The sequence below is a fragment of the Propithecus coquereli genome, unplaced genomic scaffold, assembly GCF_000956105.1.
Source record: "Propithecus coquereli isolate 6110/MARCELLA unplaced genomic scaffold, Pcoq_1.0 Scaffold205, whole genome shotgun sequence".
Taxonomy (NCBI): Eukaryota; Metazoa; Chordata; class Mammalia; order Primates; family Indriidae; genus Propithecus; species Propithecus coquereli.
The window spans coordinates 1,246,699-1,272,323 of record NW_012145523.1 but is presented as its reverse complement, the minus strand read 5'-3'; the positions used below and the strand labels follow the sequence as shown (position 1 = coordinate 1,272,323).

At 53.1% G+C, this 25,625-nt stretch overlaps 1 protein-coding gene across 1 annotated transcript in view; it reads left to right on the top strand.

Moving 5' to 3' along the window:
* Positions 1-25,625, top strand: part of CAPN2 (calpain 2, (m/II) large subunit) — a 50,955-nt gene that overhangs the window by 14,360 nt on the left and 10,970 nt on the right. The window contains exons 3-12 of the mRNA XM_012644058.1: positions 11,273-11,391; positions 11,966-12,099; positions 13,419-13,587; positions 15,035-15,118; positions 16,490-16,575; positions 17,935-18,009; positions 18,697-18,857; positions 20,649-20,818; positions 22,473-22,484; positions 23,581-23,792. Coding sequence (XP_012499512.1) covers positions 11,273-11,391; positions 11,966-12,099; positions 13,419-13,587; positions 15,035-15,118; positions 16,490-16,575; positions 17,935-18,009; positions 18,697-18,857; positions 20,649-20,818; positions 22,473-22,484; positions 23,581-23,792 — 1,222 coding nt within the window. The remainder of the gene's footprint in view (positions 1-11,272; positions 11,392-11,965; positions 12,100-13,418; positions 13,588-15,034; positions 15,119-16,489; positions 16,576-17,934; positions 18,010-18,696; positions 18,858-20,648; positions 20,819-22,472; positions 22,485-23,580; positions 23,793-25,625) is intronic.

The following is a 25,625-nucleotide window of genomic DNA, read 5'->3' as shown; positions in this document are numbered from 1 at the left end:
GGTTCCTGTATTGTTACACCTCTATCTAGTGTGTAACAACCTACCCCAGAAGCCATGGCTTGTAACAATAGTCATTTTTGGAAGATACCACAATCCCTCCCCTTTGACTAATGGCCTTGTCCTTTACCAGTGGGAACCCAAGGCTGCTTGGACACTAGCTCATCATGACTTGGGGGGATGTTTTCTGGGACCTCCAACGTGCACAGTAGTGGGGGACTCAACTAGGTGGGCTGATGTGCCAGCTTCAGGACGCCACTCATGCCGCAAGCATTTTCAAGACGCCCACAGGGCCCAGGAGCCTTGCCTGCTCGGGCCAGCGGTTGCCTCCGCTGCCAATTACCTGGCTCTATGGGGCACCTGTTATAGGAAGGATGGTGGGCTGGGATTAAGGCAAAAGAAGACAAAAGAAAAACACAGCCCTCTCCCTGTGTAAGATTCCTGCTGTTACCACCCCGCCCCATCCAAACAGTCTGTTCAAGGCCTTTAATTCGTCTCCAAGCCTCCTTTTCCTCCTATTCTCCCATAATCCCAGAGCAGGCCTTAAGTCTCACCTGGATTCCTCTGTGGGTGCCACAGACGGTCCCCAACTTACGATAGTTCGACTTAGTATTTTTTGACTTTAAGATGGTGCAAAAGTGATTACACATTCAGTACAAACCATAATTCGAGCACCCTGCAACCATTCTGCTTTGCACTTTCAGTACAGTAGTCAATAAATTGCATGAGATATTCAACACTTTGTTATAAAATGGGCTTTGTGTCAGATGATTTTCCCCAACTGTATGCTAATGTAAGTGTTCTGAGCACATTTAAGGTAGGCCAGGCTCAGCTGTGATGTTCTGTGGGTTAGGTGGATTAAATGCATTTTGACTCGGGGTATTTTCTACTTAACAGTAGGTTTATTGGGACGTAAATCGCCCGTGGTAAACTGAGGAGCATCTGTCCTTGTCTCTAACCCATTTTGGACGTCACTGCCAGGGAGCTAATGGAAGTGGTGGCAGCAAACAATTAAATGGATGAATTGAGTCTAAGTTTCGATCGTGCTGCGGTGGGGTCTGCTGGGCTGCAGTGTGAGGGCCTGGGAGGGGAACAGGAAGGGGTTAGGAGGGACACCCCAAAGGATGAGTCCCCAGGTACGACTGAGGAGAGAGTTGGAGGGAAGTGTCCCAGGCAGAGGAAGCAGGGAGTGGTTCACTCTGGAAAGTGGTAGTGTTTTGTTGTGCCTGGAGGATCTGCTGCAGACAGGGAAAGGGTTTGAAGGAGCCTTGGCTTAAATTCCCTCAGGGGCCAGTTCAGATTCCTGCCCTGGCCTAGACATCTAAGCTGATCTGTCCAGCTCAGCCCTCACCACTGCCCAGCGCCCAGCCCCGCCTGTCTGTCCTGCTGCCTGCCCTGCAGGGACTGTGCCCCTCCCCTACACCTTTGGGTATCTGCACTTGACTTCCTTCTCCCCCACCTCACCGAGCTCCCCCCAAGCCTTCCCCACACACCCTGGCCCTCCTATGGTCCCAGTCTACCCTGTTCAGACTCGAAGCCTCGTCTCCCCACTGTCGTCTGCAATCCCAGTTGCCATGTCTGTCCCCGGCTAGCTGAGCTAGCTGCCCCAGACCAGGGCCGTTCTCCTCTAGACCTGGCCAGGCCTAGTGCGGCACAATGAATGAGCAACGAGGAGCTTGAGACTGGAGGAAGAAGAGGCACACACACGCCTCAATGGGGGAGGACAGAAGTGCTCAGAGGCACAGGCAAATGGGGCCACGGATGAGAGAAGTATGGGCGAGGGGTGCTGAGGCAGGGAAGGGTCGGGCTGACCGACACTGGGCTCCGTGATCTGCCTGCTGTCTCCCCAAGATGAAGCACTCCCCTGGCCTGTTTGAAGTGTGCGTGCACGCATGTGCGCTCTATTTCACTGAGCACGTGTGCCCCTGTGCAGGCCTCGGGGGGGCTGTGACTGTGACCCAGCCAGACGCCATCCCTGCCCTCACTTCCCTTCTGTGGAGACTGTCAACAGGCCACTGCCCTCCAGGGTGATGAAGCCGCAGCTAGCACAGGTGGGTCAGAGCCCAGCATCTCCTGGATTCCCCAGTGGCTTCCCAACTCTGCCTCACTCCTGTTTGTGAAGGAAAGACAGTGGAAGGGAAAGAAAGAGAAAACACACAGCAAATATTTTGCTTTCCTCTTGGAAAACCTCCAGCAGCCAAAAGTATTAGTAACCCCGCTGCATCTGCTCCCTGCGACGGGCCCCAGGTGGCCGCAGCCTATGCACAGAGTGACCTGCAGGACAGACACCCAGCTCGGCTCTGGAAATTTACTGACACGCCCTGAATGAATTTATCTTTTCAGAAGAGAGCACTGGAGTTTAAAGGAGCCATTCATAATATAAGGTCTGCCCGGGAGTGCCTGCCCTCAGAGGAGAGTCTGGGCCGGCCTCTTGTTGCCAAGTCTGGTCTGAGAGCTTGAGTGTTAGGGAAGGCCCTGGGAACCTGGTGGCTGGCGGCTGAGCCACAGGAGGGCAAGCCCAGCTGGAGACAGTTAAACCTTTATCCAGGTAGCCTGAGTCCTCGCAGCAGCGGGAGGCTGCTGTGCTTAATGATCCAAAATTCCAACTCAAACCTCCTTTTCCTAAAGAAATTAGAAGGGGTGGAGGAAGTTTGAATTTGGAGGGGATTCCCTGGGGGCTTATATGCAAAAGTGGCTTAAGTGATCTCAGCAGGTGCCCGGGGTGGGCCTGAGACAATGTCACTGAATTGTCCAAATTCTTGCTCCATCGGTGGCTCAGGCCTATAATCCTAGAACTTTGGGAGGCTGAGGCAGGTGGCCAGGACCAGCCTGAGCAACACAGCAAAGCCCTCCTTCTCTTAAAAAAAAAAAAAAAAACGGAAAAATTAGCTGGGCATCATGGAGCACTCCTGTAGTCCCAGCTACCCAGGAGGCTGAGGCAAGAAGATCGCTTGAGCCCAGGAGTTGAGGTTGCAGTCAAGCTATGATGATGCCACTGCACTCTAGTCTGGGCAACAGCGAGACCCTGTCTCAAAAAAAAGAAAAAAAATAATTGTTTAACAAAGGAATAAATTAATGCATGACTGCTGCTCTGCCATAGGCACAAAAACGGTAAACTTGCCCTGGGAGAAGACACAGCCAAGGCCCGCAGGGAGAGAAACTGATTGTCACAAGTGCAGACTCAGGAAGAGGGAGGGGGGCGGGCTCAAAGGCCCCTCTGGCCCTGGTTATGTGAGTGACAGTGCAGAGGAGGGATGCGAAGCCAGCTACACTCCAGGGACCTGCAGTGCTCAGGCCGAGGGGCCAGCACTAGAGGGAACTGAAGGGTGACCGTCCCAGCCCCCACTGGAGAGCCGGCCAGGCTGGGGGGGGTTCCCCCCTGCCATGGTTTGTTGTCAACACCCTGCTCAGTTCTCACCCTTTATTTCTTCCTCGTTTGCACCCTTGTTGCCTACAAAGAAGAGCGTGCAGAGACTCAGGGTGATGGGACAGACCCCATGTGCACTCAGTCACCCTCCCCTGCAGCTCCCGCCCCCTTTCCGGGATGACACTGCGAAATGTGGCCAGGCTTTGGCACATAATGTACCCTCGGTGGAGACGTCACTTCTCCTGGGTCTCAGTTTTCGCCGCTGTGAAATCAGAAAATAAAAACAGCAAACACTGGAGACACTGTCCTAAGTGCTTTACATACCTTCCACCACTTAATTTTCAACTCCGTGAGGCAGTTTGTTATTATTAAACCCTTGTTGTATCTGAGGGGACTGAGACACAGAGATCTCGTAGTTTCTCTGGGTCAGAGCCAGGATTTGAACTCCATGTCCTGGCGCTGCTGTTCCTTCACCTTTTGGGGTGGGGATGGAAGAGAACCCTGACTGCTGTCCCTGGAAAATGCATATATTCCCATACATGCAAAATTTGCACAAAATGCTTGGGGTTCCAGGTGTCTGAAGTGCATCCACAGACCCCCAGTTTTCCTCCTTTCCTCTGACCCTAACACCCTTCTGAGGACGCCTCACCACTGTCCCCTTCCACAGCTGAGAAAATGCGGGCTGGAGAGTAAGAGTGGCTCCGAGCACACGCCGCCGTCAGCGGCAGGATGAGGCCCGACTGCCCATTGCCGCCACCTCTGGGCAGGCCTCCTAGGGCTACTTGGGGTGTCTTTCCACTGTGCTCCTTTCTCGTTTAGGAATCACCCAAGGCCCAAAGTGGCCATGGGTGCCCGTGGAGCCACTTGCCCAGTGCCCAGCAGCGAGAGAGCAGCCCGCGGAAGTGCTGCACGCCAGGAGCCCACCTGAGGAGCACATCACCCACCCACGCGGGGCCCTTCGCCACCCAGCCTGACCAGCGCCCCCGCCCAGAGTGTCCCTGCCATCATTTACCAGGCCAGTGGGCACCTGCCTGCCGGGATCGTGTGCCCCCTCCCAGGACAGAGCCGACAGAGAGGTGCTGGGACATGCAGGAAGGTGGCACGTGGCCCTGGGGAGGAAGGCAGGCAGGAAGGGAGCAAACCCAGCCAAAGGGGAGTGAGAGGGCAGCCAGGAGCCAGACTCTGAGGAACCCCGAGAGGGTGGAGACTGGAGTTGGAGCAGGTGCCTCCTGGTCCCCAGAGGCAAAGGTTGTGCTGGGAGGTGACAGATGGAGTGAGAAGCAAGGTCAGAGCCAGTGGGCTCAGTTCCTTGAGGGACCAGGCAGCAGCCCTTTTGCAGGGATCCTGGTGGTCCCCAGTGGGGAGGCCAGCAGTCTCAGTGCCAATCTAGGCAGAAGATAAAGGGGCAAGTTTGGCTTTGAGAACCTGGACCACCCCTCCGGGTGATTTCCTTTCAACAGTGCTGGCTCCAGACTGCCAGGACCCTGCAGCTCCCGGCATCCCCTGCAAACCTGCTTTCTGTCCTTTTCACGCCAGAGCATTTAAATCCGAGTGTGCCCCTTCCCATGAGCATTTGCAGCCCAAGTCTGACCTCTGCACGTCCGGGGAGAGGCTCCTTTAGAAATGCAGACTAGATGCAGCAGAGGTTTGTGGAGAAAGGGGACCCTAAAATCCCATCCTGTGGGCAGCCCCCACTTGACTAAGCATGAGGCTGATGGGGCACCCAGGTGGGCTTTCCCCATAAGAAGCAGGGCAGAAAAGCCCCCCATCCTCTCCCCAGCCTCTCAGCCCGTTGAATGTCTTCCAGGAGCGAAGGTGAGCTGGGTGTGGGGGCAGCCTGGGTGTAGGGATGGCCGGTCTGCAGCCTGCGGTCGGGAGTGTACTGGGCAGCGCAGGGCCCTGTCTGCTGCACTTGGTAGTGGACATGGCCAGCAGCAGCCTGGTAAAGGGAGACATCGCTGGCAGCCAAATCCCTCCTCTAGGGGAGCACAGAGTCTGCCCCGCGGATGATCAGGGTCCTGTAACAACCCAGCTCTGACACTTGTCCCTGCTCATGTCCAAGGTGCTAGACAGGTAGAGGCAGGCATCAGGCTCCCAGGGTGAGAAAGGCAGGTGAGAGATGGTGAGTTACAGATTTACAGTGACTTAGCAGGATTTGTCAGTATTTACTTAAGCCTTGCCTTGTTCCAGAGAAGTTAAGGCCTACTTAAAAAAAGGAAGAAAATATACAATAAAACCATATACTACTATAAACTAAAACAATCTAAAAGAACAATCCAGAAAAAAGAGGGTGTCAGAAGCACCTCAGCTGCTACAGGTGGGCTCTGCATTTAGTGTCCATGCCCAAGAGCCATGAAAGAATCTCGCCGTGCTCCCCAGGGAAGGGCAGCCCAGCTCCCCGGAGAACACGCCGGGTGAACCAGCTGCAGAGTGTCCCCCTCACTAAGTCATCCAGCATTTCCAGCTGGCTCTGGGGGCACTGGCCATCTGACGTGTCCAGGTCACAGAAGTTTGAGAAACATGCATCACGTGCCCCCTCCCCAGCCCTGTGAATTTACTGAGAAGTGCCTGCACTTGCCCTGGTTAGCTTTGCATCACCCAGATTTACTTGTCCACGGAACGTTTTCTCAAGGGACACCCGTGAACTTCTTGAGGAGATAGTTTCTACAGAACACACTATGGAGCCAACTGGAATAAGCCAATTGACTGGCTGTTTGTTATTTCAGCATAGACCAGTTATTATGGAGGACTTCTACCAAACATATTCATTTTCATTTTAGAATAGCTGATATTAAGCTACTCTCTTTGACTATAAGTACTAACATAATCTCAATTACCTACTGAGGGCAATAAACTAGAGTTTATGGTAATATTAAAATAAAACCACAATCTAAACACACAGAAGGGCACATACTGCTCTTGTATATACTGGATCATCCAAAAATAATTTTGGGTTATGGAGAATGTAATTACCAAAGTGGCCAATACTGGGTTCCCCCATTTTTTCTTTTTCCTTTTTCTTGTTTTCCTTTTTCCTCGTTTTATTTCTTTTTGGCATGTCATACATACTGTTCTGTACCTTGCTTTGTTTTATTTAACATATCTTGGAGATCATTTCATAGCGATAAATAGCATCTTTGTGCGCAGAATTTCATTGTAGAGATGGGCCCTAATTGATTTCCCCCGTCCCCTGCGTGTGGCTGTTGCGGTTGCTCCCAGTCTTGCCAGCACAGCTGGGCTGCACTGCACGCACCACTTCTCATGTGAGCACGTCTGCAGGGCAGGTGACTGAGAAATGGGCTGTGGTCATGTTGGTGATGCTGTCAAGTGGTCTTTGTAGAGGCTGCCAGGATCTCTGTGCTCCCTGACCGGGTGGGAGAGTGTTTCTTTCCCCGCTACCTCTCCAGATAAGCACATTTTTGGATGTTTGCAATCTGCAAAGGGAAAAATGATATCTCTGTGATTTTATTTTACATTTCTTTTGTGATGAGTGAAGGTGAATACCTTTTAATATGTTTAAGAGACATTAATTTTTCTTTTTTTTTTTTTGAGACATAGTCTCACTGTGTTGCCTGGGCTAGAGTGCTGTGGCATCATCCTAGCTCACAGCAACCTCAAACTCCTGGGCTCAAGCAATCCTTCTGCCTCAGCCTCCTGAGTAGCTGGGACTACAGGCATGTGCCACCATGCCCAGCTAATTTGTATATATTTTTAGTAGTCTGATTAATTTCTTTCTATTTTTAGTAGAGACGGGGTCTCGCTCTTGCTCAGGCTGGTCTCGAACTCCTGAGCTCAAACAATCCGCCTGCCTCAGCCTCCCAGAGAGCTAGGATTACAGGCGTGAGCCACCACGCCCAGCCAAGAGACATTAATTTTTCCTTTTTCCATGAACTCTCTATCTTTGCTCATTTTTCTAGTGAGCTCTGGCCTTTTTCTCTTCATATACTAGAAAATTTAACCTTTGGTCTAGGATCTGAATAACAAATATTTTTCTATGATTTTTTTTTTACTTTAACTTGCTTATTGTGGTTTTTACATGTAATTTTTTTTTCCTTTTTTTTTTTTTTTGAGACAGGGTCTTACTCTGTCACTCAGGCTAGAGTGCAGTGGCGTCTTCGCGGCTCACTGCAGCCTCCAACTCCTGGGCTCGAGCGATCCCTCCACCTCAGCCTCCCAAAGTGCTGGGATTTTGGGCGTTAACCACCACGTTGAGCCACTTTTTTTTACTTCAATATAGTTAAATTTATCTTATCATTTCTAACTTAAATATCATTAACTTATTGTAAAATTTTATAGCTTCCAGATTATAATTAGGTGGCTTATCTCAGCCCTGAGATTATAATAGAATTCTTCCATTGTCTCTTCTAGAATTTTTATGGGATTTATAGGAATATTATATTTATATTAAATATTATCATAATATAAACATATTAAAATATGAATAAATATGTTAAATAAATAAATGTGTAACTAATACAAATGGCTAAGCTTATCATACCTTTATGAATGTATAACTAATATACATATGAAAATATGTATTTAAGGTATATAATGTTAAATATTTATATGTAAATATTATTTCATTTAGAATTTATCCTTGTGACAAGATGAGCTGTAACTTGATGACTACTCAGTTCTAGTTGCATTTATGAATGATTTATCTTTATTAAATTCCAGCGTTTGGAACTGTTTTTGGACTTTCTCTTCTGTGCCACGTATCCATCTGCATGCTCCTGCACAAGTTCTGTACTATTTTAATTTTCGTAGCTTTATACATGTTTTAATATCTGATAGAGCTAGAGTCCCTTGCCTTTTAGACTTTTTTCTGTCTGTACTTCACATTTAATTTTTCCTTAGAAACTTTAGAATCAGCTAAGTTCCAAATTAAAAAAAAATCCTGTTGCTATTTTTATTGGGATCACATTAAATTTATAGGTTAACCTCAGAGGAAGTGGCATTTTTATGATAATGAGTCTTTGTAGACAAGAATATAGGCTGGTTTTTTAAATGGGGTAAATGATTGCTCAAGCCCTCCCAGCAGGCTCCCTGGTGCCCTTGCAGTTGGTCAATATTAATAAAAGGCAGACGGCTGGGAAGGGGCACAATCCAGTCAGAGCAGTCCTGCACGCTGCTGGGGACCTGCCGGGATTTGATGGGAGGCAGTTAGGAACTGTGGGAGTATTTAGCTCAGGATTCTTGCTCTGGAATGCCTGTACTGGGGCACATTTTGTCCATAAGTCTTTCTGCCTCCGTGTGTTGACAGACTCAAAGCCACGCAGTTTGCAAGATGCCTATAAAAATCTCAAATAAGCTCAATCAAAATAAGAATCACAGTCATCTGCAGGTTCTCAAAGAAGGGCTCAAGTCACAAAAAGACCTGATGTTAGAGGAGGAGGAGTGGATTGAAAAGGAGGCTCTCATGACCCCAGGAACAGCTGGCAGGTGGTAAATTTGTCCTCCAGGAGGGACAGTGTGATAAGGTCAGAATGGGAGAATAGTGGCTGCTCAGAAAAGATCTGAAGGCCGTCTGTTTTACTGGTCCATGTCAGGTGCCAGGTGGAATTAGGCAGGAAAAGCCCCTCCGGTGGATGTCTGTTCCCATCAGTAAAGGACACCTCAGCTCCTTCCTCCTAGCTGGAGCTACAAACAGGCACTGCCACATTGCTCCCCACGCTCCTTATTCTCAACGCGTCAAAGAGTCTCTACTTCAGTTTACGTAAAGGCCTCACTGACCCAAAAGGTTGTCTCTTAGATCTGACAGCTATCTATACCTTTTTTTTTTTTTTTCTGAGATGGAGTCTCACTGTGTTGCCCAGGCTAGAGTGCCGTGGCGTCAGCCTAGCTCACAGCAACCTCAAACTCCTGGGCTCAAGCAATCCTCCTGCCTCAGCCTCCCGAGTAGCTGGGACTACAGGCATGCACCACCATGCCCGGCTAATTTTTCTATATATTTTTAGTTGTCTGATTAATTTCTTTCTATTTTTAGTAAAGACGGGGTCTCGCTCTTGCTCAGGCTGGTTTCGAACTCCTGAGCTCAAACAATCCGCCCGCCTTGGCCTCCCAGAGTGCTAGGATTATAGGCGTGAGCCACTGCACCCGGCCAATATACCTTTTAAACTTTTTCTTGCAGCCATTTAACTGCTGGCGATGCACTCAAACTCTCTGGGCCTTGTTATCTCGCTTTAACATGGAAATGGTCCTAGCACCGTCCTCACAGAGCTGTTGTGAGAACTAAATGAGATAGTGAATCCGAAACTGTTAGAACAGTGGCTGCCACATAGGAAGGGCTCAATCGATAATGGCTATTGTCCAAGTTCCCCTAGCAGTGGCTCAGACAGGCTGCTCCTCCCACGGAAGCAGGATGGCCCCAGCGGCAGCCCACACATCTCTACAGCCTCGGTGCCATAGAAAGGGCAGCTGTCCCTTCTCCCATGAGCCCCAGTGAAAATCTCCTCACACCTCCCTGGCTCTGGCTGGTGGCAGCACTTTCCCTGAGCTGACTGCTGCAGCCAGACCGTGTGATGCATAGATCCCTCGGGCTCCCTGCCGGGGAGTGTCAGTGCTACCTGTAAACCTCACAGATTGGGGATGCAGGGAGGGTCATCTCCCAGAGGGACATCGATGTTACCCGGTGGAGGCAAATGGCTGCTGAGTGGAAACTACAGGTGAATCCGCAGCGCGGCATCTCTTGTCCAGTTTAAGGCGCAAAAGGATTTGTTTAACTTCTGTTGATTCCCGACCACTGACTAGGGAGGGCTGTGTCTCTACCTACCACAGACTGGTCATTAGCATAGATGGGCCTCAAAGAGCTATATGCAATCATGTCTAAGTGCTAAGAGGATGGTCTAGTTCAAGAACTATCAGGATGCTAAGTAATCAACCAGAATTCAAAGAATTCAGTGAACCTCAATAACATTTTTAATAAATCTGTCAACTAGCAAATATAAGTCCAACAATGAATCAGACTCATCTGAGGCTATTTCCTATTATTGTCATGGGAAATTGTAGGAAAGTGCACATTCCTTAAGAATGGAGTAAACTTCCTCATCCTCTTCCCAGACCCCTCCCCTTTGTTGCGTTTGCTGGTAGTTTGGTGGTAGCCGCAAGGCCTGCAAGCCTCCGCTGCTGCTGGCTTCAGCTTGCTGCCAGTGCGCTGGGATTGGGTACTTGCTGTGCTAAGCGCCTAACGCAGGTGGCGGCTGGGCACTGGGTGCATCCCACACTGCTCTCAGTAAGCCTCGCATTTATCCATGTCCCGGGAGAGGGTCCTGAGGCTCAGAGAGGGGCCAGGCTGCCTGACCCGCTGCCCGTCTCGTTGTATCTGTCCTTATCCGCCCCCAGAAGTGACCTCTGCTCCCCCTCACAGGACCCTTGGAGACAGTCCAGCCCTCTGCGCTGACTCAGGGCTATTCCATTTATATCGCCCGTGCTTCCCGCGAGTGACCTGCCTGCTGGTGTCTCTGTTCCTGCCCCTGAACCCTTCTGCTAGGAGGTGTGCCACACTCGACACCTTCCCACCTTTCACTGCACTTGCTTCTTCTCCCTCGAACCCCCTCAAGCCTGTTTTCTCAGACGCCTTTGCTGCGAGCTGGGCTCATTCACTGCGTGGTGCATCTGCCCAGGGCTGGGCTCTGAGGGTACAGCTCAGCCACCACAGGGTCTGTGTCTTTCAGGGACGAATTTCCCATCTCGAGGCAACCACAACAGACCAAAAACACTTCTCCCTCTGCAATTCCCTCAAAGTAGCACCCAAACCCTCTGCCCTAACCCTCAGATGAGGACTGTCTAAAACATCACTCTGTCTGTTCAGGGGTTAAGTGTCAAGCCCCCAGAGGTGGGGACAAGATCTTTAACACCCTCCTGGTTCTGAGACCTCTCTGATGACAGCTCCGTGTGCCGTATTCACAGGTGACTGCTGGCTGCTGGCAGCCATCGCCTCCCTCACCTTGAATGAAGAAGTCCTGGCCCGAGTGGTCCCCTTAAACCAGAGCTTCCAGGAAAACTACGCGGGCATCTTCCACTTCCAGGTAACTCCGTGGTTGGCTCCAGCTGCTCAACAGGTCCTGGGAGCTAGGAACAGTCCCCTGGCTTGGCCGGGTTCATCGGTCCCCAGTGTTGGCAGACTCCTAGTACCAATGCTCTTCTGCAGAGGACACTGGGCGAGAGCAGGAAGCTCCCTGGGACTCCGCCAGGATTGCAAGCAAGGACAGACGTAGAGCAGGGTGTTCAGGAAGTAATTCCCAAGTTTAAAAAAAAACTTTATTACTTGAGGTTTGAAACAAAATGTTACAGTTCTCCTCCTTTTCTCCTGGTAAATGAAAAATAATATTTTCAAAAGCCTAAGTTGCAGGGCAGAATGCTAAAGAGGTGGGCGTGGACTTGGAGGGATGGACAAGTGCCTCCGTCGTCTCGGCCTTCTTAGCGAGGACCTGCCTGCAGCAGGAGAGTTCACAGAGCATCTGCCCCCAGGATGGGCTCGTGGAACCTGCGCCAAGGGGACAGGGCGGGGGAGCCAGGTGTGGCTGAGGCCCAAGGTCCCAGTGCTGCCTCCAGCTGCTTCTCCAGCCCACCCCACGCCACACCCTCCCTCTTGTCCTGCAGTTCTGGCAGTACGGCGAGTGGGTAGAGGTGGTGGTGGATGACAGACTGCCCACCAAGGATGGGGAGCTGCTCTTTGTGCATTCGGCCGAGGGAAGTGAGTTCTGGAGTGCCCTGCTGGAGAAGGCATATGCCAAGTAAGTGGCCGTCCTCCCCTGCCACTCGCCATGGCCTGCCCCTGCTGCCCTGGGTTCAGAAAAAACAGGAATTATTCAAGGACTGCTTTGAGTAGGAGTCCTCTTCTGTAAAAGGATTACTTTGGCCAACATTGGGCTCTGAATTCAAGGAGATGATTATGCACTGGTGGTTGTCAGCTATTGCCATTTTTAACCAAATGCACAGGAGCAAGTCATGGTGCTGATTGTGCTGGCCTTGAGAAGGAACCCTACTTCCTTGGCAGGACATATTTTACATTTTTATTGACTAAAAGGAACAGAGTTTTTGCCAATGGCAAAACTACCCATTGCAGAGGTAGGAAAATTGTGGAAGCTTGCCCAGGATATACGGTGTTGCTGATTAGAAATGGTTTCCCCATCTCCTCCCAGCCACTGCCCACCAGGTTGCTGAGAGGCGAGTTTGTCCAGTGCTCAGGGCTGCCCCCTCTCAGCAGGAAGCCCCCACCAGCCCCTCTCCAGAATGGCCTTGTCCTGGCCATGCCGCCTGGCTCCCTCTATTAAAGTGACTCCACTCCAAGGCAGCAAGTGGATCTCTGTCCCTAACAGCCCTGAGCCAGGAAGGAGGAGTCATGTGCGTATACCCTGCCATGAGAACCCAGGGTCTGGTGATGCTTTCAAGTTGCACTGCTCCGTGCTGAGCTAGGAAAGCCACCGGACTCCAGCATCAGTGGTCAGGAGCAATGCCTGTCAGCACCATGCCTGTTTCTCAGGGAAACTGCTGCTTTTTTTTCCTCTGAGACAGGGTCTTGCTTTGTCACCCAGGCTGGAGTACAGTGGTGTCATCATAGCTTACTGCAACCTTAAACTCCTGGGCTTAAGTGACCCTCCTGCCTCAGCCTCTCAAGTAGCTGGGACTACAGGAACACGCCACCATGCCCTGCTGAAAAACTGCTTTTGTTATTGAATTGTTGTCTTTCTTTAAGTTCTAAATGCCAAATAGCCAATTAGCAGACCTTCCTTTTCCTGTCAGGATGTAGAAAGAATCAATACAACACGGGAGGTTGGTCCAGATGTATCACTAAGGTCGTTCCAACTCTAAGGTTCTATGAGATTTTTTTTAAAACTTCACAAAGTACCAGGGAAATGGTACCTGCGGACATGATACCTTGCCTTCATGGGCACCCCGAGCTGGGGACAGAGCCAAGGAGAATGTGAGCAGAGGATCCCTGGAGCATCAAAGGAAGGGGACAGCAAGGGGTGGGTGGTGGCACTTTGAAGGGGGACAGCATCAGCAGTGTCAGTGGCATCAACGGTGGCAGCAGCATCCACCCCTCCTGCAGGGTCAATGGATGTTATGAAGCACTCTCAGGGGGCGCCACCACCGAGGGCTTTGAAGACTTCACCGGAGGCATTGCTGAGTGGTACGAGTTGCAGAAGCCCCCTGCCAACCTGTTCAAGATCATCGAGAAGGCTCTGCAGAAAGGCTCTCTCCTCGGCTGCTCCATCGACGTAAGCCCAGGCTTCCCCCACCCCACTCCCAGGCTGCTCGTGCTGACGGGGGCTCCTACAGTGCCCAGGGAAACCCACCACCCCTGTTTGCAACATAACACACCCCTTGTTCATGTGGGGCTAGTGGAAAACTACCCTCCACCCTCTGAAGCTTCACCGAAAATAAGTTGGCAAAAGGCAAATGAATAGGAGAAAAGGCATCCAAATTTATGAGCATGCACGGGGAGAAGCACAGAGTGACTGCCGGGCCATGCAGTGGGGCAGGCGGTTACACACCTCCTTCTTAGGGGAAAGGGAGATGCAAACGTGGATGATTTTAGGGAGGTGGTGAATGATTGTTAGGAGAATTCATTGGGCTCAAAAAGCGTACGGTGGCCTGAGACAAAATCTGCTGGGGCTGCAGAGCAAGACAATGGTTTGTGACAAAAGTCTCTCCAGGTGCGTTGACAGACTTCAGTCTGTCTTCCTGAGATATGAGTTCAGTTAATGACAAGTCAGGGAAGGGACCAAAGGCAATTGCTTTATTCTTTGGCGGGCTGGGGCTTCAGGCAGAGAAGGGAACTTCAGAGAACCACTTCATCCCCTGCCTTGGGAGAGACAGAGGAGGGGGTGGGGAGGGAGGAGACGTTGAGGGGCCTCTGGTTCAGTTCGGCAGGTCACAGCACCATGTTTTGGGGTAGCGGTTTCTGAGCCCCAACGTGCAGCATACGCTTATCACCTGGAGGCCAGGGGTTGCCAGGCTGTCGAGTGCAGGGGATGGGGGAGTAGTGCCTCCCCTCCCCGCCTGCTTCCCACGCTCTGCCTGCCCCGCACACCCCCTGCCCCGCCCCAGGTTCCTGAGGACCCCTGCCCTCCATGGGCGGGGCTGCGCAGGCTCCCGGGCACCCCATTCCAGACTTCGGAAGGCAGGGAAGAAACCGTTTCCTAATAGCCTTGCTGGCAAACCTCCCCAGGGGGTGGGAGGTGGGGACCACGTGCAGCCCCCAGGAGCCCTGGGGCAAAGGCTGTGCCCAGCTCCAGCCCCGTCCCATCCTGGACGCCGGTTTCTGCTGGGGACCGAGAGAGGAAGCCCTGGCTCTAGGGGCCAAAATCTGTCAGACCCTCGAGGCAGGAATCCTCAAACTCAGCAGAACGTGCTGACGCAGGAGGACCATCCCCGCCCCCAGCCTTTCCTCCCGTCTACAACCTCCATCGTGACAGACCGGACAGGAGCTGCTCTGAGTTCTCGGTACAGCAGCAGCAAATTTGTCAGCGGCCGCCCGGCTCTCCGGAGTCCGCCCGCGCCTTTCTCTGGTCATCCCTGCGGTTCCGTGCCTGAAAGCGCCGGGGTCCTCCGGGTGTGAGAGAGCGCGCTTCGCTCCTCGGCCCGGCCCTGTCCCCGGTCCCGGTCCGGGGGACCCCGCGAGGGAGGCGGCGGCGGCGGCTGACTGACTGTTCCCGTTTCCAGATCACCAGCGCCGCGGACTCGGAGGCCGTCACGTTCCAGAAGCTGGTGAAGGGGCACGCGTACTCCGTCACCGGCGCCGAGGAGGTGAGGCGCGGCGTCCTCTGCCCGCGCGCACACCGCCCCCTGCCGGGCGCCCGCCCCGCCGCGGCGCGCTGCCCTCGGCGGCCGCAGGGGCCGGCTCGGTCCGGCTCGGGTCCGGAGCTGCAGCCTCGCTCCGATCCGCTCAAACCAGTACAACAACACTTCGCATCTGGGGAGTGTTCCGTACTCTACAAAGCGCTTTCACAATTGAACGCTTTTCCACTAAAGCATCGTGCCCGTGTGCAAGCCTGACTGCCGCTCACCAGCGGTGTGGCCTGGACGAGTTACTTAACACTCTCCCTTAGTTTCATGTTTAAAATGGAAACAATAATATTAATGATAGAATCCATCGTAAGGGTGTGGTGATTCAGTCAAGCGAATATATGTAAAGTGCTCAGACTGCACCTGGCCAGTTGTACACGAGTCGGCCGCCGTCTTTGCCGTCGTTACTATAAATACTATCGAGCAGCCCAGGTTCACTGTTAATTACTAAACCCAGGCTAGACCCCAGGTCTTCTGACATGTCTAGTGTTCTTTTTTTTTAGCCTTGACTTTTTTTTAGCTCTTTCCCCCTCCCACCCCACACACATCTTCTTATTTTGAAAAATTTCAAGCCTACAGAAAAGTTGAAAGAACAGTATAACAAATATCCGAACACTACTCCTCTAGATTCAACAGTTGTTAACATTTGGCCACATCTGCTTTATCTATGTGTGTGCTTTTTTTGAGTCATTTGAAAGTTGCAGATGTCCTAACACTTCACTCCTAAATCCTTCACCATTTATCGCCTACAGATAAGAACATTCTCTTGCATAATCCCACTACTATTGCCATGCCCGAGAAAATAAGCATGAATTCAGTACCATCACCTAATATAAAGCCCATATTTACATTTTCCCAGTTGCCCCAAAGGTCTTTTCCCACATCGCACCCCTCCCCGTCCAGGACCCAGTCGAGATGCATGCACTGCATTCACCTGTCACCGCCAGTGTGGTTTCAACAAGGGGTAAAGCTTCTCTGAGCTCCTGTGACAAAGGTGCATGCTATTCTAGTCATTCGAGCTCGGTTGCAGAGGGAGAGGGCCAGCACAGATGCTAGAAGGAGCTATATTCATGCCCCAGGCTCATGACAAAGGTTCAAGAGCCCCATCCTCCAAGAACTGGATTGTGGGAACTTTAATTCCCATTTTCCAAAGCTGGGCGGCCCTGAGGATCTGGGGGCAAGCCCCTTCCTCCTCTCGTAACCATCTCTCATGCACGGACTCAACCCCCCGCAGCCCATGCCTCTGGGCTCATGCTGAAGGGGGCTTTGGCCTGAGCACCTCCAGGCCTGGCTCGCACTCAGCCTCTCCCTCTCTTCCGTCTAACCCTGCAGGTTGAAAGTAACGGAAGCCTGCAGAAACTGATCCGCATCCGAAATCCCTGGGGAGAAGTGGAGTGGACGGGCAGGTGGAACGACAAGTGAGGAGGGCACCAAGGTGTTGGGGGGCCTGGGCGGGGTGCATTCTGCTGGGAGGCTCTGGCAAAGTGGAGAGAGAGGAAGGCCCTGTGTGTGATGCTGAGAAATAAGGCCCCGAGGGCACAGGCCACGCTGAGTGGGACCTGGGGTGCAGGTGGCCCCTTGAAGGACACTACTTCAGCATCTGGGGGCCTTTTTACAAGCCCAGGGACCTCCTGGTTCATCCCCTCCCCAGCTCAAATTCACCCTTCTATGGGGCCTTCAGGAAAAATTCACCCTGCCTCCCCCGAGGCACTTCTTCCATTCCAAGGGTATGAATGTTGTGCCAGCGACCAGAGAGACATCCCTCTGTTGATTCCCAGGGCTTACCGGTAGGCCAGTTGGGCCCTCAACTATTTGGGGTAGACACTTGTTTGAGCGTCTCCTATGGCTTCCCGCCTGCTCCTCCACAGCCCAGCACCTACGGTTCTGCCTTCTCCCTGGCCTATTCCCAGGCAACCTCGGCCGTGGCAGAGAGACACCTGCCAAGGCTTCCTGCCAGCTCAGCAGCAGAGGCCTAGATAGGACACTCCTCGTCAGATCTTCAGTTGCCCCTAAAAGAACACCAGGCCCATCTCAATTTGGGCTGTGCTACTTCATCTCTGTCTGATGGGCTGTGTTCATTTTCTGGACTCTGCCTTGGCAGGATAACTTGCCCTCTTGCCTTGCCCCCTTGGTTGTATCTATATAGTGTTCTATGCTTTTTAAAGTGCTGTAAGACTGTGGTCCCCAACCCCCAGGCCACACAGCAAGAGGTGAGTAGCCAAGTGATTGAGTGAAGCTTCCTCTGTATTTACAGCCGCTCCCCATTGCTCCCATCACCACCTGAGCTCTGCCTCCTGTCAGATCAACAGCGACATTAGATTCTCATAGGAGCAGGAACCCTACTGTAAACTGCGCATGCAAGGGACCTAGGTTGCGTGCTCCTTATGAGAATCTAATGCCTGATGATCTGAGGTGGAGCTGAGGCGGTGATGCTAGCGCTGGGGAGCGGCTGCAAATACAGATTATCGTTAGCAGAGAGGCTTGACTGCACAATAAATGTAATGTACTTGAATCATCCTGAAACCATCCCCACTCTCCCCAGTTCATGGAAAAATTGTCCTCTATGAAACCAGTCCCTGGCGCCAAAACGATTGGGGACCACTGCTGTAAGAGCATTTAAGTGAAGCTCTTAGCCAGATGTGGGTTACTTTCCCCTTTCTAGAGTCTGGGCTCTCAGAGTTGAGAGTGGACAGCCCTGTTCCTCAACATTGGAAAGACTGGAGAAGTCACTGTCACACATGCATTTCTCATGCCTCTCTCATTGCTTTGTTTTCCAGCTGCCCAAACTGGAACACTGTAGACCCAGAGGTGAGGGAAAGGCTGACCAGACGGCATGAAGACGGGGAATTCTGGTAAGACTAGGAGCGGCTTCAGGTCCTCAGTGTTCTTTATTAGAAAGTTGCTAGTAAGAGTGTCTGCCAGAAGTGAGTTTATCATGTCAAGAGCACAGAGGCGTAGGATCCTGGTTTTGTTGTTGTTTTAAATTCACTATAAGACCTTGAATTTAAAAATTCTTAAACCTCTTCAATTTGTCCATCTCAACCAAGGGGTTTATAAGCTGAGCAGCTTGCCAAAAAGGCTAAGTGGAATTCCTTCAGTAATGTTCAGGTCCCAAGAGGAAACAAAAGGAAAGGTAGGGCCTTTCTCCCCACCAGTTCCTGGAGATTCACCCTAGCCCCTAAAGAAACCAGTCCCTTAGTGAGCAGCGTCTGTGTGTCTGCGCCACTCTGAGGACCACCTACATCTGTACACACATGTGCTTTAGCAAATGGGGGCCTGTATGTTGTCGCACTTGAGATTCCTGGCTCCCATTTTTACAGATGAGAGTTTTGAGCTTCAGCGAGGTTTAGGTAACTTGCTCAAAGCCACCCAGCTAGAAAGTGGCAGTTTCTGATTCTGGACCTGGGGCCCACCCGCTCGGCCCCAAGATGCTGTTCTGCCTGGCCTTGACTGGCTCCTGGTCTGGGCTTGGCAGAAGGTCCAGGTTTACCAATGTGTCCTATTGTAACCTGGGATGCCTGTATCTCTGCTTTCGCCAGGATGTCTTTCAGTGACTTCCTGCGGCACTATTCCCGCCTGGAGATCTGCAACCTGACCCCAGACACCCTCACCAGCGACACCTACAAGAAGTGGAAACTCACCAAGATGGATGGGAGCTGGAGGCGGGGCTCCACCGCGGGGGGCTGTAGGAACTACCCGAGTAAGGGCTGCTGCCACATGGCCACCAGAGGCCAAGGCACCCCACACCCCACCCTGATGTGCAACCCCCCAAGCCTGGCAGCCCTGGGAGGCAGCTCCTACTCACTGAGACCTTCTCTGTCTTCCTTCTCCCTGAGCCTCGGTCTCAAAACCTTCTCTATCTTCTCAGCCCCGTCACCTCCTGCATTCGTTTGCTGCCCTACCCAGGTAGAATCCAAGACTTGCTATTTCTGCGATTTCCTCTCCAGGCCTAGTTTCCCCGGCACCCACTATGACCTTCCACCATGCCCACTGAGGCCATGCTCCATCCCCCTTCACACCCATGAGCTACTTTATCTGCCCCAAACCCAGGCAGCCGAGCCTGCAGGGGAGCCTCAGCCACCGCACCCACTGGGGCCTGTGCAGAACAGACCCTTTTGTCCCCCTGCAACCCTCTCGTGTGCCCAGTTCACTCAGCAAACGTACGCTGGGCCCTGCTCACACGAGGTGAGGATTTCTCCTCTGGTCCAGCCTTCGCCGATTCCTGTGGCTCTTCTGCCTTGACGGCTCCGTCCATCAGAAGTTACTCGGTCACAATGACGCCTGCCAGTTATAGAGCAGATGTCAGGTGCCAGCAACTGTCCTGAGTGCTTTATATGCAGCCTGAGCATCCCTAGTCTGAAAGTCTGCAATCTAAAATGCTCCAAAATCCAAAACTTTTTGAGCCCCAATATGACACCACAAGTGCAAAATTCCACACCTGATGTTATGTGACTGGTCACAGTCAAAACGCAGTCAAACCTTCATTTCATGCACAAAATTACTAAAAATATTATATAAAATTACTTACTCCTCTACCTCAAGTATGCAGCCACCAAGTGGTGGCTGCAGAGCCGCTGGGAAGGCCCTCTGCTCCCCACAAAAATACCTCTTCTAGATCGAAGGTTGGAAAACTCTCCCTAAAGGGCCAGATGATAAACACTTTTGGCTTTGCGGGCCGTTCAGTCTCTGTGGCAACTGTTCAGTTCTGCTGCTGCAGCCCAAGGGCAGCCATACTTCAGCAAGTGGATGTGGCTATGTTTCAATAAAACTTTATTTACAAAACTGGGCGGCAGCCTGCAGAGCCGTAGCTGCCACCCCCTTCATAAGATGATGCCTTTAATTCCACAGTTAAGAGTTTTATCCCATTAGGTATGGGGAAGCAATTAGCATAATCACCCTTAAACATGAATGAATCTCAGATCCTTCCGAGACACCTTGGGGATGGGTGAGGGAATAGGCCTGAGAGGACATGGACACAGAACAAGAGGCTGAATTTGTGCACAGGACGTCCTGGCCTCTGGGCTCCCTGAGGGGTAGGGGGCTGGCTACTGTGTAGGAAGAAGACACCTGAGTCCCCTCAGCCAGGCCCGTCTCTGGCCTCCGCATTGGAGCCCAGTGAGGGGAAGGCACCACCTGCCTCCCGGGGTGACGGAACAATCCCCAAGACAAGACAGTCCAAGGGCCAGAGAGAGAACTGCAAGGGGAGGTTTCTAACTTTGGTCTCCATGAGATTCAGACACGTGCAGGCCATCCTCTCTCCACAGACCACCACTGGGCCCCACCCGAGCCTGGTTCCTCTGCCCCCGCTGTCTCCCAGCATCTGCTGTCTCTGACCATCTCCTCCATCTCCCACTGTCTCCTGCCATCTCCCCTCACCTTCCCCCGCTCTCCGTGCAGCCTCCAAGCCTGAGACTGGGCTGCCCCAGAGCCCCCTCTCCCCGGCCCCAGGCTCGCCTGCTCAGGGCTGGCCCTCTGCCCCTTCTGGCTGCAGACACTTTCTGGATGAACCCTCAGTACCTGATCAAGCTGGAGGAGGAGGACGAGGACCAGGAGGATGGGGAGAGCGGCTGCACCTTCCTGGTGGGGCTCATCCAGAAGCACCGGCGGCGGCAGAGGAAGATGGGCGAGGACATGCACACCATTGGCTTTGGCATCTACGAGGTGTGGGCAGAGCAGGGGCGGAGCTCCCACCCTCCCTCCCGAGAGGCAGAACCATCCGCGGACAGGGAGCTTGGCCAAGGAACAGCAAAGCCACAGGCCTGGCCGGGTTAGGAGCAGCTCACACAGGGCGGCACACACAGCTGGTCTGGGGCACGGGGTGATTCCAAGGCCTTCCCTGGGCCCCCACAGCCGCCTCCTGGGAACTGCATTCTCAAATGGCCTCCACACCCCTTCTCATGTCCCCCATGCCTGACGTTCTGGTTGGCCCCCCAACACCAAAGAACCACGCCAGGAAAGAGTGTGTGGGCAGGACCGAGCTGATGGGCCCAGCTGGTCAGAGCCAGCAAAGGCATTGGCCTGGATGCTGGGAGCTCAGGGATAGGGGAACGACTGGCCACTATGGTTTCCCCTGGGCTCTGCTGGCTGAAGCCCAGCTCCCTGCACAGACACTCCACTGCCCACATGTCTGTCTTTCATTCCAAGCAGAGTTAAAGAAAAGCCCTGCTCAGCCACAGCCCGGGGGCGGCCACTGTCCTCTCCTCTCCCCCTGTAGGCTGGGGCTGGGCCTGGGACACGGAGATGCACCCGACACGCAGGGCCCCTGGACCCCGCTCCTCTCCCGACTCCTTTCTGCAGCACAGAACTTTCCAGGGCCCTGGCTTGGCAGTGGGAGCAGAGGGCAGGAGGCAGACTGTAAAGCACCTGGACTGGGGGTGCGTTTGGTCTGATGGGTGGCACCCGGTGACGGTGACATGCTGGAGCTGGCTCCTCCCCCCGCCCCATGTTCACTGGCAGCTTGAAAAGAGCCTTGGGGCAGTGTTTACACCATGGAAAATGGCAAATACTGCAAATCGGGCTTCCAGCCTACCTGATTCCAACCTCATTTCCCAGCATACCACAGGGAGAACCCAGGCGAGGTGTCACGGAGAAGGCTCTCTGCGCTCGCTTGTCACTGGCACTGTGGTGGGACACACATGGGACACTGACCTTATACCTGTTCACCCACCTGAGAAATGCAGTCGGGCAGACACCAGCGGTTGTAAAAGTGTGCACAGGCCTGAACCCCTCAGTCTCTGAAACAGGACCTGAGGACTCAGATCTGGGACGAAACGGCTCCCCGGAAAATGCAAACACACAGCCTCCCCTGGCCCGACCACCACGTCATGGGCTTGGAAATCCAGTCATGGGCTTTCGGAGTTGGGCAGGAGCCTGGTGATCATTCAGTGATCCTAGTTTCAAGATAAGGGAACTGAAGCCAGAGAGGAGCGGCGACTTGCTGGGGGAAATGCAAGGATGTGGCTCACAGAGCCGCTGCTTCCTCTGACTGGGCCCTTCCGTGGGTGGGAAGCAGGGGTGGGCTTTGCTGCAGCCGGACGGTGACCTTATACAAGTCACTGCACATCTCCGAGCCTCGGATCTATGCCCTACAAACTGGCAATGGAGGTACGGGCTCGTCCACGTGATTGCCATCTTATAAGAGAATTTTTTTCACTGTGGAGATGCTTTGAGTTCCTTGGAAAACAATTACTCTGTTGACTTCGTTGATATTGCTAATGCTGCAGAGAGAAGGGGGTAGCCAAGAAGAGGATCACAGCAACGACAATCTCATACGCTGCTTTCCTGGGATCTGAATTGTGTCTCTTTTATTTTGCAGGTTCCGGAGGAGGTACGTCTGGCATGCGCTGGCCCTGTCCCTGGGGGCTCGGGTCTGCACACTCATAAGAGGCTTAGACCACTGGTACTCAGGTCCTGTCGTGAAGCTGGGGCAGGGGCTGGTGGCGGACTGTGAAGAACGAGTCCTCGCCCCCTCGGGCCCTGCTGAGGTGCTCGGGTTCTAGATCTCGCTGGTCTAAGCTCGGGGCAAGGTATCCTGGGAAGTCCCTGTGGGGCCTGCACATCCCTGTGACCTGGCAGAGCCCGCGCAGGGTTTGGTTCTGGGTGGACATCCCCGCGGTCCTAGGACTGCAGGAGGCTCTTCGCGGAGTCCTGTGTGGCTCTTGGAACAAGCCTGAATCGGGAAAAAGATGAACCTTGCAGATTGTACTATGAGACAACGTGGGAGCACAGAGAAAGAGACCGGGACCCAACTCCCAGGCCGTGTGACCACGGATAAGTCGCGCGTCCTCTCTGTGCTTCAGTTTCAGTAAAACTGGCCACCGGCCCACCTCACCGGCTGAGTTAGATCATGCGAGCGCGCTTGGGCCCCCAATCAGAATCAACTGGATCAGCTGGAACGCATGGTGGCTGTGTGACATTGCAGGTCACAGTCATTAAACTAGACGCACCGGGCACTCGACCCACCGAAGTGCGTTGCTTTCGTAGCAAGGCAGTGCGACCAGTGGCATACTGGGCTTTTCTGAATGCCGCGCCAGGATGTTTCTGGTTGGAAGCGGGTGGCTGTAGAATGAATCGCAGAGTCTCATTTCACAGCCGTGTCTCTGCATTATGTGTTCCGGCCCCAGCCTTGGTCTGACGGGCCACGCCTGGGTTAGAAGCTGGGCCCTCTTCTCCACCCTGGTCCTATCTTTGTTTTACAGGGAACGCTGAGGGGAAGGCGGGGGCGTCGGTGCAGGCAGGGCTGAGCGGACGTGGGGCTCCCTGCCACTTGTGCCTCTGAGTTCCCCAGTGGGCATTTGTGGGTTGTGGTGGAAAGTTTGCTTTTATCTAAAATGACCCAGACATTGCCACTGTAATCCTTTTATCTCGCCTGTTCGGAGCCTTCCCCTCCCTCTACTTGCGCTTCTTTCTCTCTCGGTCATCAGCTGGCTGGGCAGACCAACATCCACCTCAGCAAAAAGTTCTTCCTGACTACTCGCGCCCGGGAGCGGTCAGACACCTTCATCAACCTCCGGGAGGTGCTCAACCGCTTCAAGCTGCCCCCGGGGGAGTACATCCTCGTGCCTTCCACCTTTGAGCCCAACAAGAACGGCGATTTCTGCGTCCGCGTCTTCTCCGAAAAGAAAGCCGACTACCAGTAGGTCGTTTGGTGCCTCCTCTGTCCCCAGCTGTCCCCGTCCCTGTTGCTGCTCTGCGCCTTGGCCCCTGGAGGGCTCTTGACTCCTCCGAATGTCACCTTCTTTTTCCATGACACCCACCTGCCTTGAAGGGTTAGTGTGGGGATTTGATGTTCTGAAGAATTTTCAGTGTTACATTCAGGTAGACAAAGAAAAAAGCCACTCAGGATATTTTCGGTTGGAACGGGGTGGTTGTAGCGTGAATTGCAGAATCTCATTTTACAGTTGTGTCTCTGAATTATCAAGTTGATACTTTCACTTTAGCGACCTGTGTTCCACCACCTGTGAACCTAGACCTATCCTCTGGAGAAAGGAGGGCAGTGCTGGTGTAAGTCCCTGTCGTATCACCAGGTCTCCAGGTCCCTCCTGGCTTCCTCTTGGATCCCAACTGTTTGGGAATCCTTTTTGGCTGACACCACAGTTTCCTGCCACTGTCTAGGTGGCCCGAATTCACAGTGGCATCTGCCACTTTGGCTGCTGCCTCAACCACGTGTATTCGGTTGGGCAATTGGTTGGCAAAGACAGAATTAACCCTGGGCAATTTAAGCAAAGGAAACTCACTGAAAGGCCACGGGGAGGCTCCAGGACTAGGGGGCCGGGGATAGGCCGGGGAGAGCAGGAGCCGGGATGTGCCGGCCCTGGGCCTGCGATGACCCCTCTGGCCTTGGGCCAGGTGTTCAGGCCCAGAGACCTCACAGGGCATGTCACAAGGACCGGGCTGGGCCAGCCCACCTGCCTGCCAGCTCCTGGCGGGGAAGAGGCGGTGGGAGGCAGAGGCCTGGACATGCCCTGGCTCCAGACAATGCCCGACGGAGGAATAACTGCCCCTGGAGAGGGAGAGGAAACAATGCCAGGCAGCTGTGAACCAGCAGGTGCCACTAGAGCTGGCTGCAGCTCCCTTGCCACCGACAGGCGCTCCCTTTGCTAAGCTCGCCACGGGGGAGGGTCCTTTCCTCTGAGGTCTTAGGACGCTTGCAGGAAGCCTGGTGTGTTCAGCTTAGTCCTCACTGACAAGGAAACAGGATCATGACCCAGTGGCTTTAGAATGACATTGTCTTTTATCAAATCTCTCCCTGTCCCAGGGAAGCCTCAGTCCCCTCAGCTCCCTCCAGGGTGAGCAGCCTACCCTAACAGGACACCCGCCCCTCAAAGCTGTCTAACTTCCTTGTCCCAGGATGTTAACCCTTCTGTTCCAGATTCCATCTGTCGGCACCAAGGGTCCCCTTTTCCTTTCTTCTGCCAGGTGTCGGCCCTGCAGAGAGGACTCTTGGTAGCCTGTTTAAGATCGCAGGGGCCCAGGGAAGACCCTCCTAGGCTTACACCCTCGCGATGGAGCAGAAGGGCCTGGCCCCGTGCCCAGGACAAACTGACGACTGCCCGAGCCGCAGCTGACATTGCATGCGGGCTCTGCACTGCCCGCCTCGCCAACCTGGCTCGGAACACGTACGCAGTGGTCTACAGTGCGTGACGGTCAGCGTGAAAGTCTTACGATGGCAAAGAGGGTTTCAAATGGAACTCAGAGTTGTCCCTGAAAGCCAGGAACTGAGCGAGCTGTCTAGAGCACAGCACACACGGCATGGGAAGACAGTGCGATTTGATGAAGACCATAAACTAAAAATCTCCAAACTGCCTAAGTTGCTTTGGTCCCAACACTTCCCTCAGATCATGTCTGCCTTTATTTTTGTGTTTAGGGACGCGTCATCACGGACACTTGGGTGCAAAGAAGTCCTCCCACCCACCCCTGCGCTTCCATTTTAGCAGAGATCTCTGCAATGCTTCCTTCTCGCCCTTTC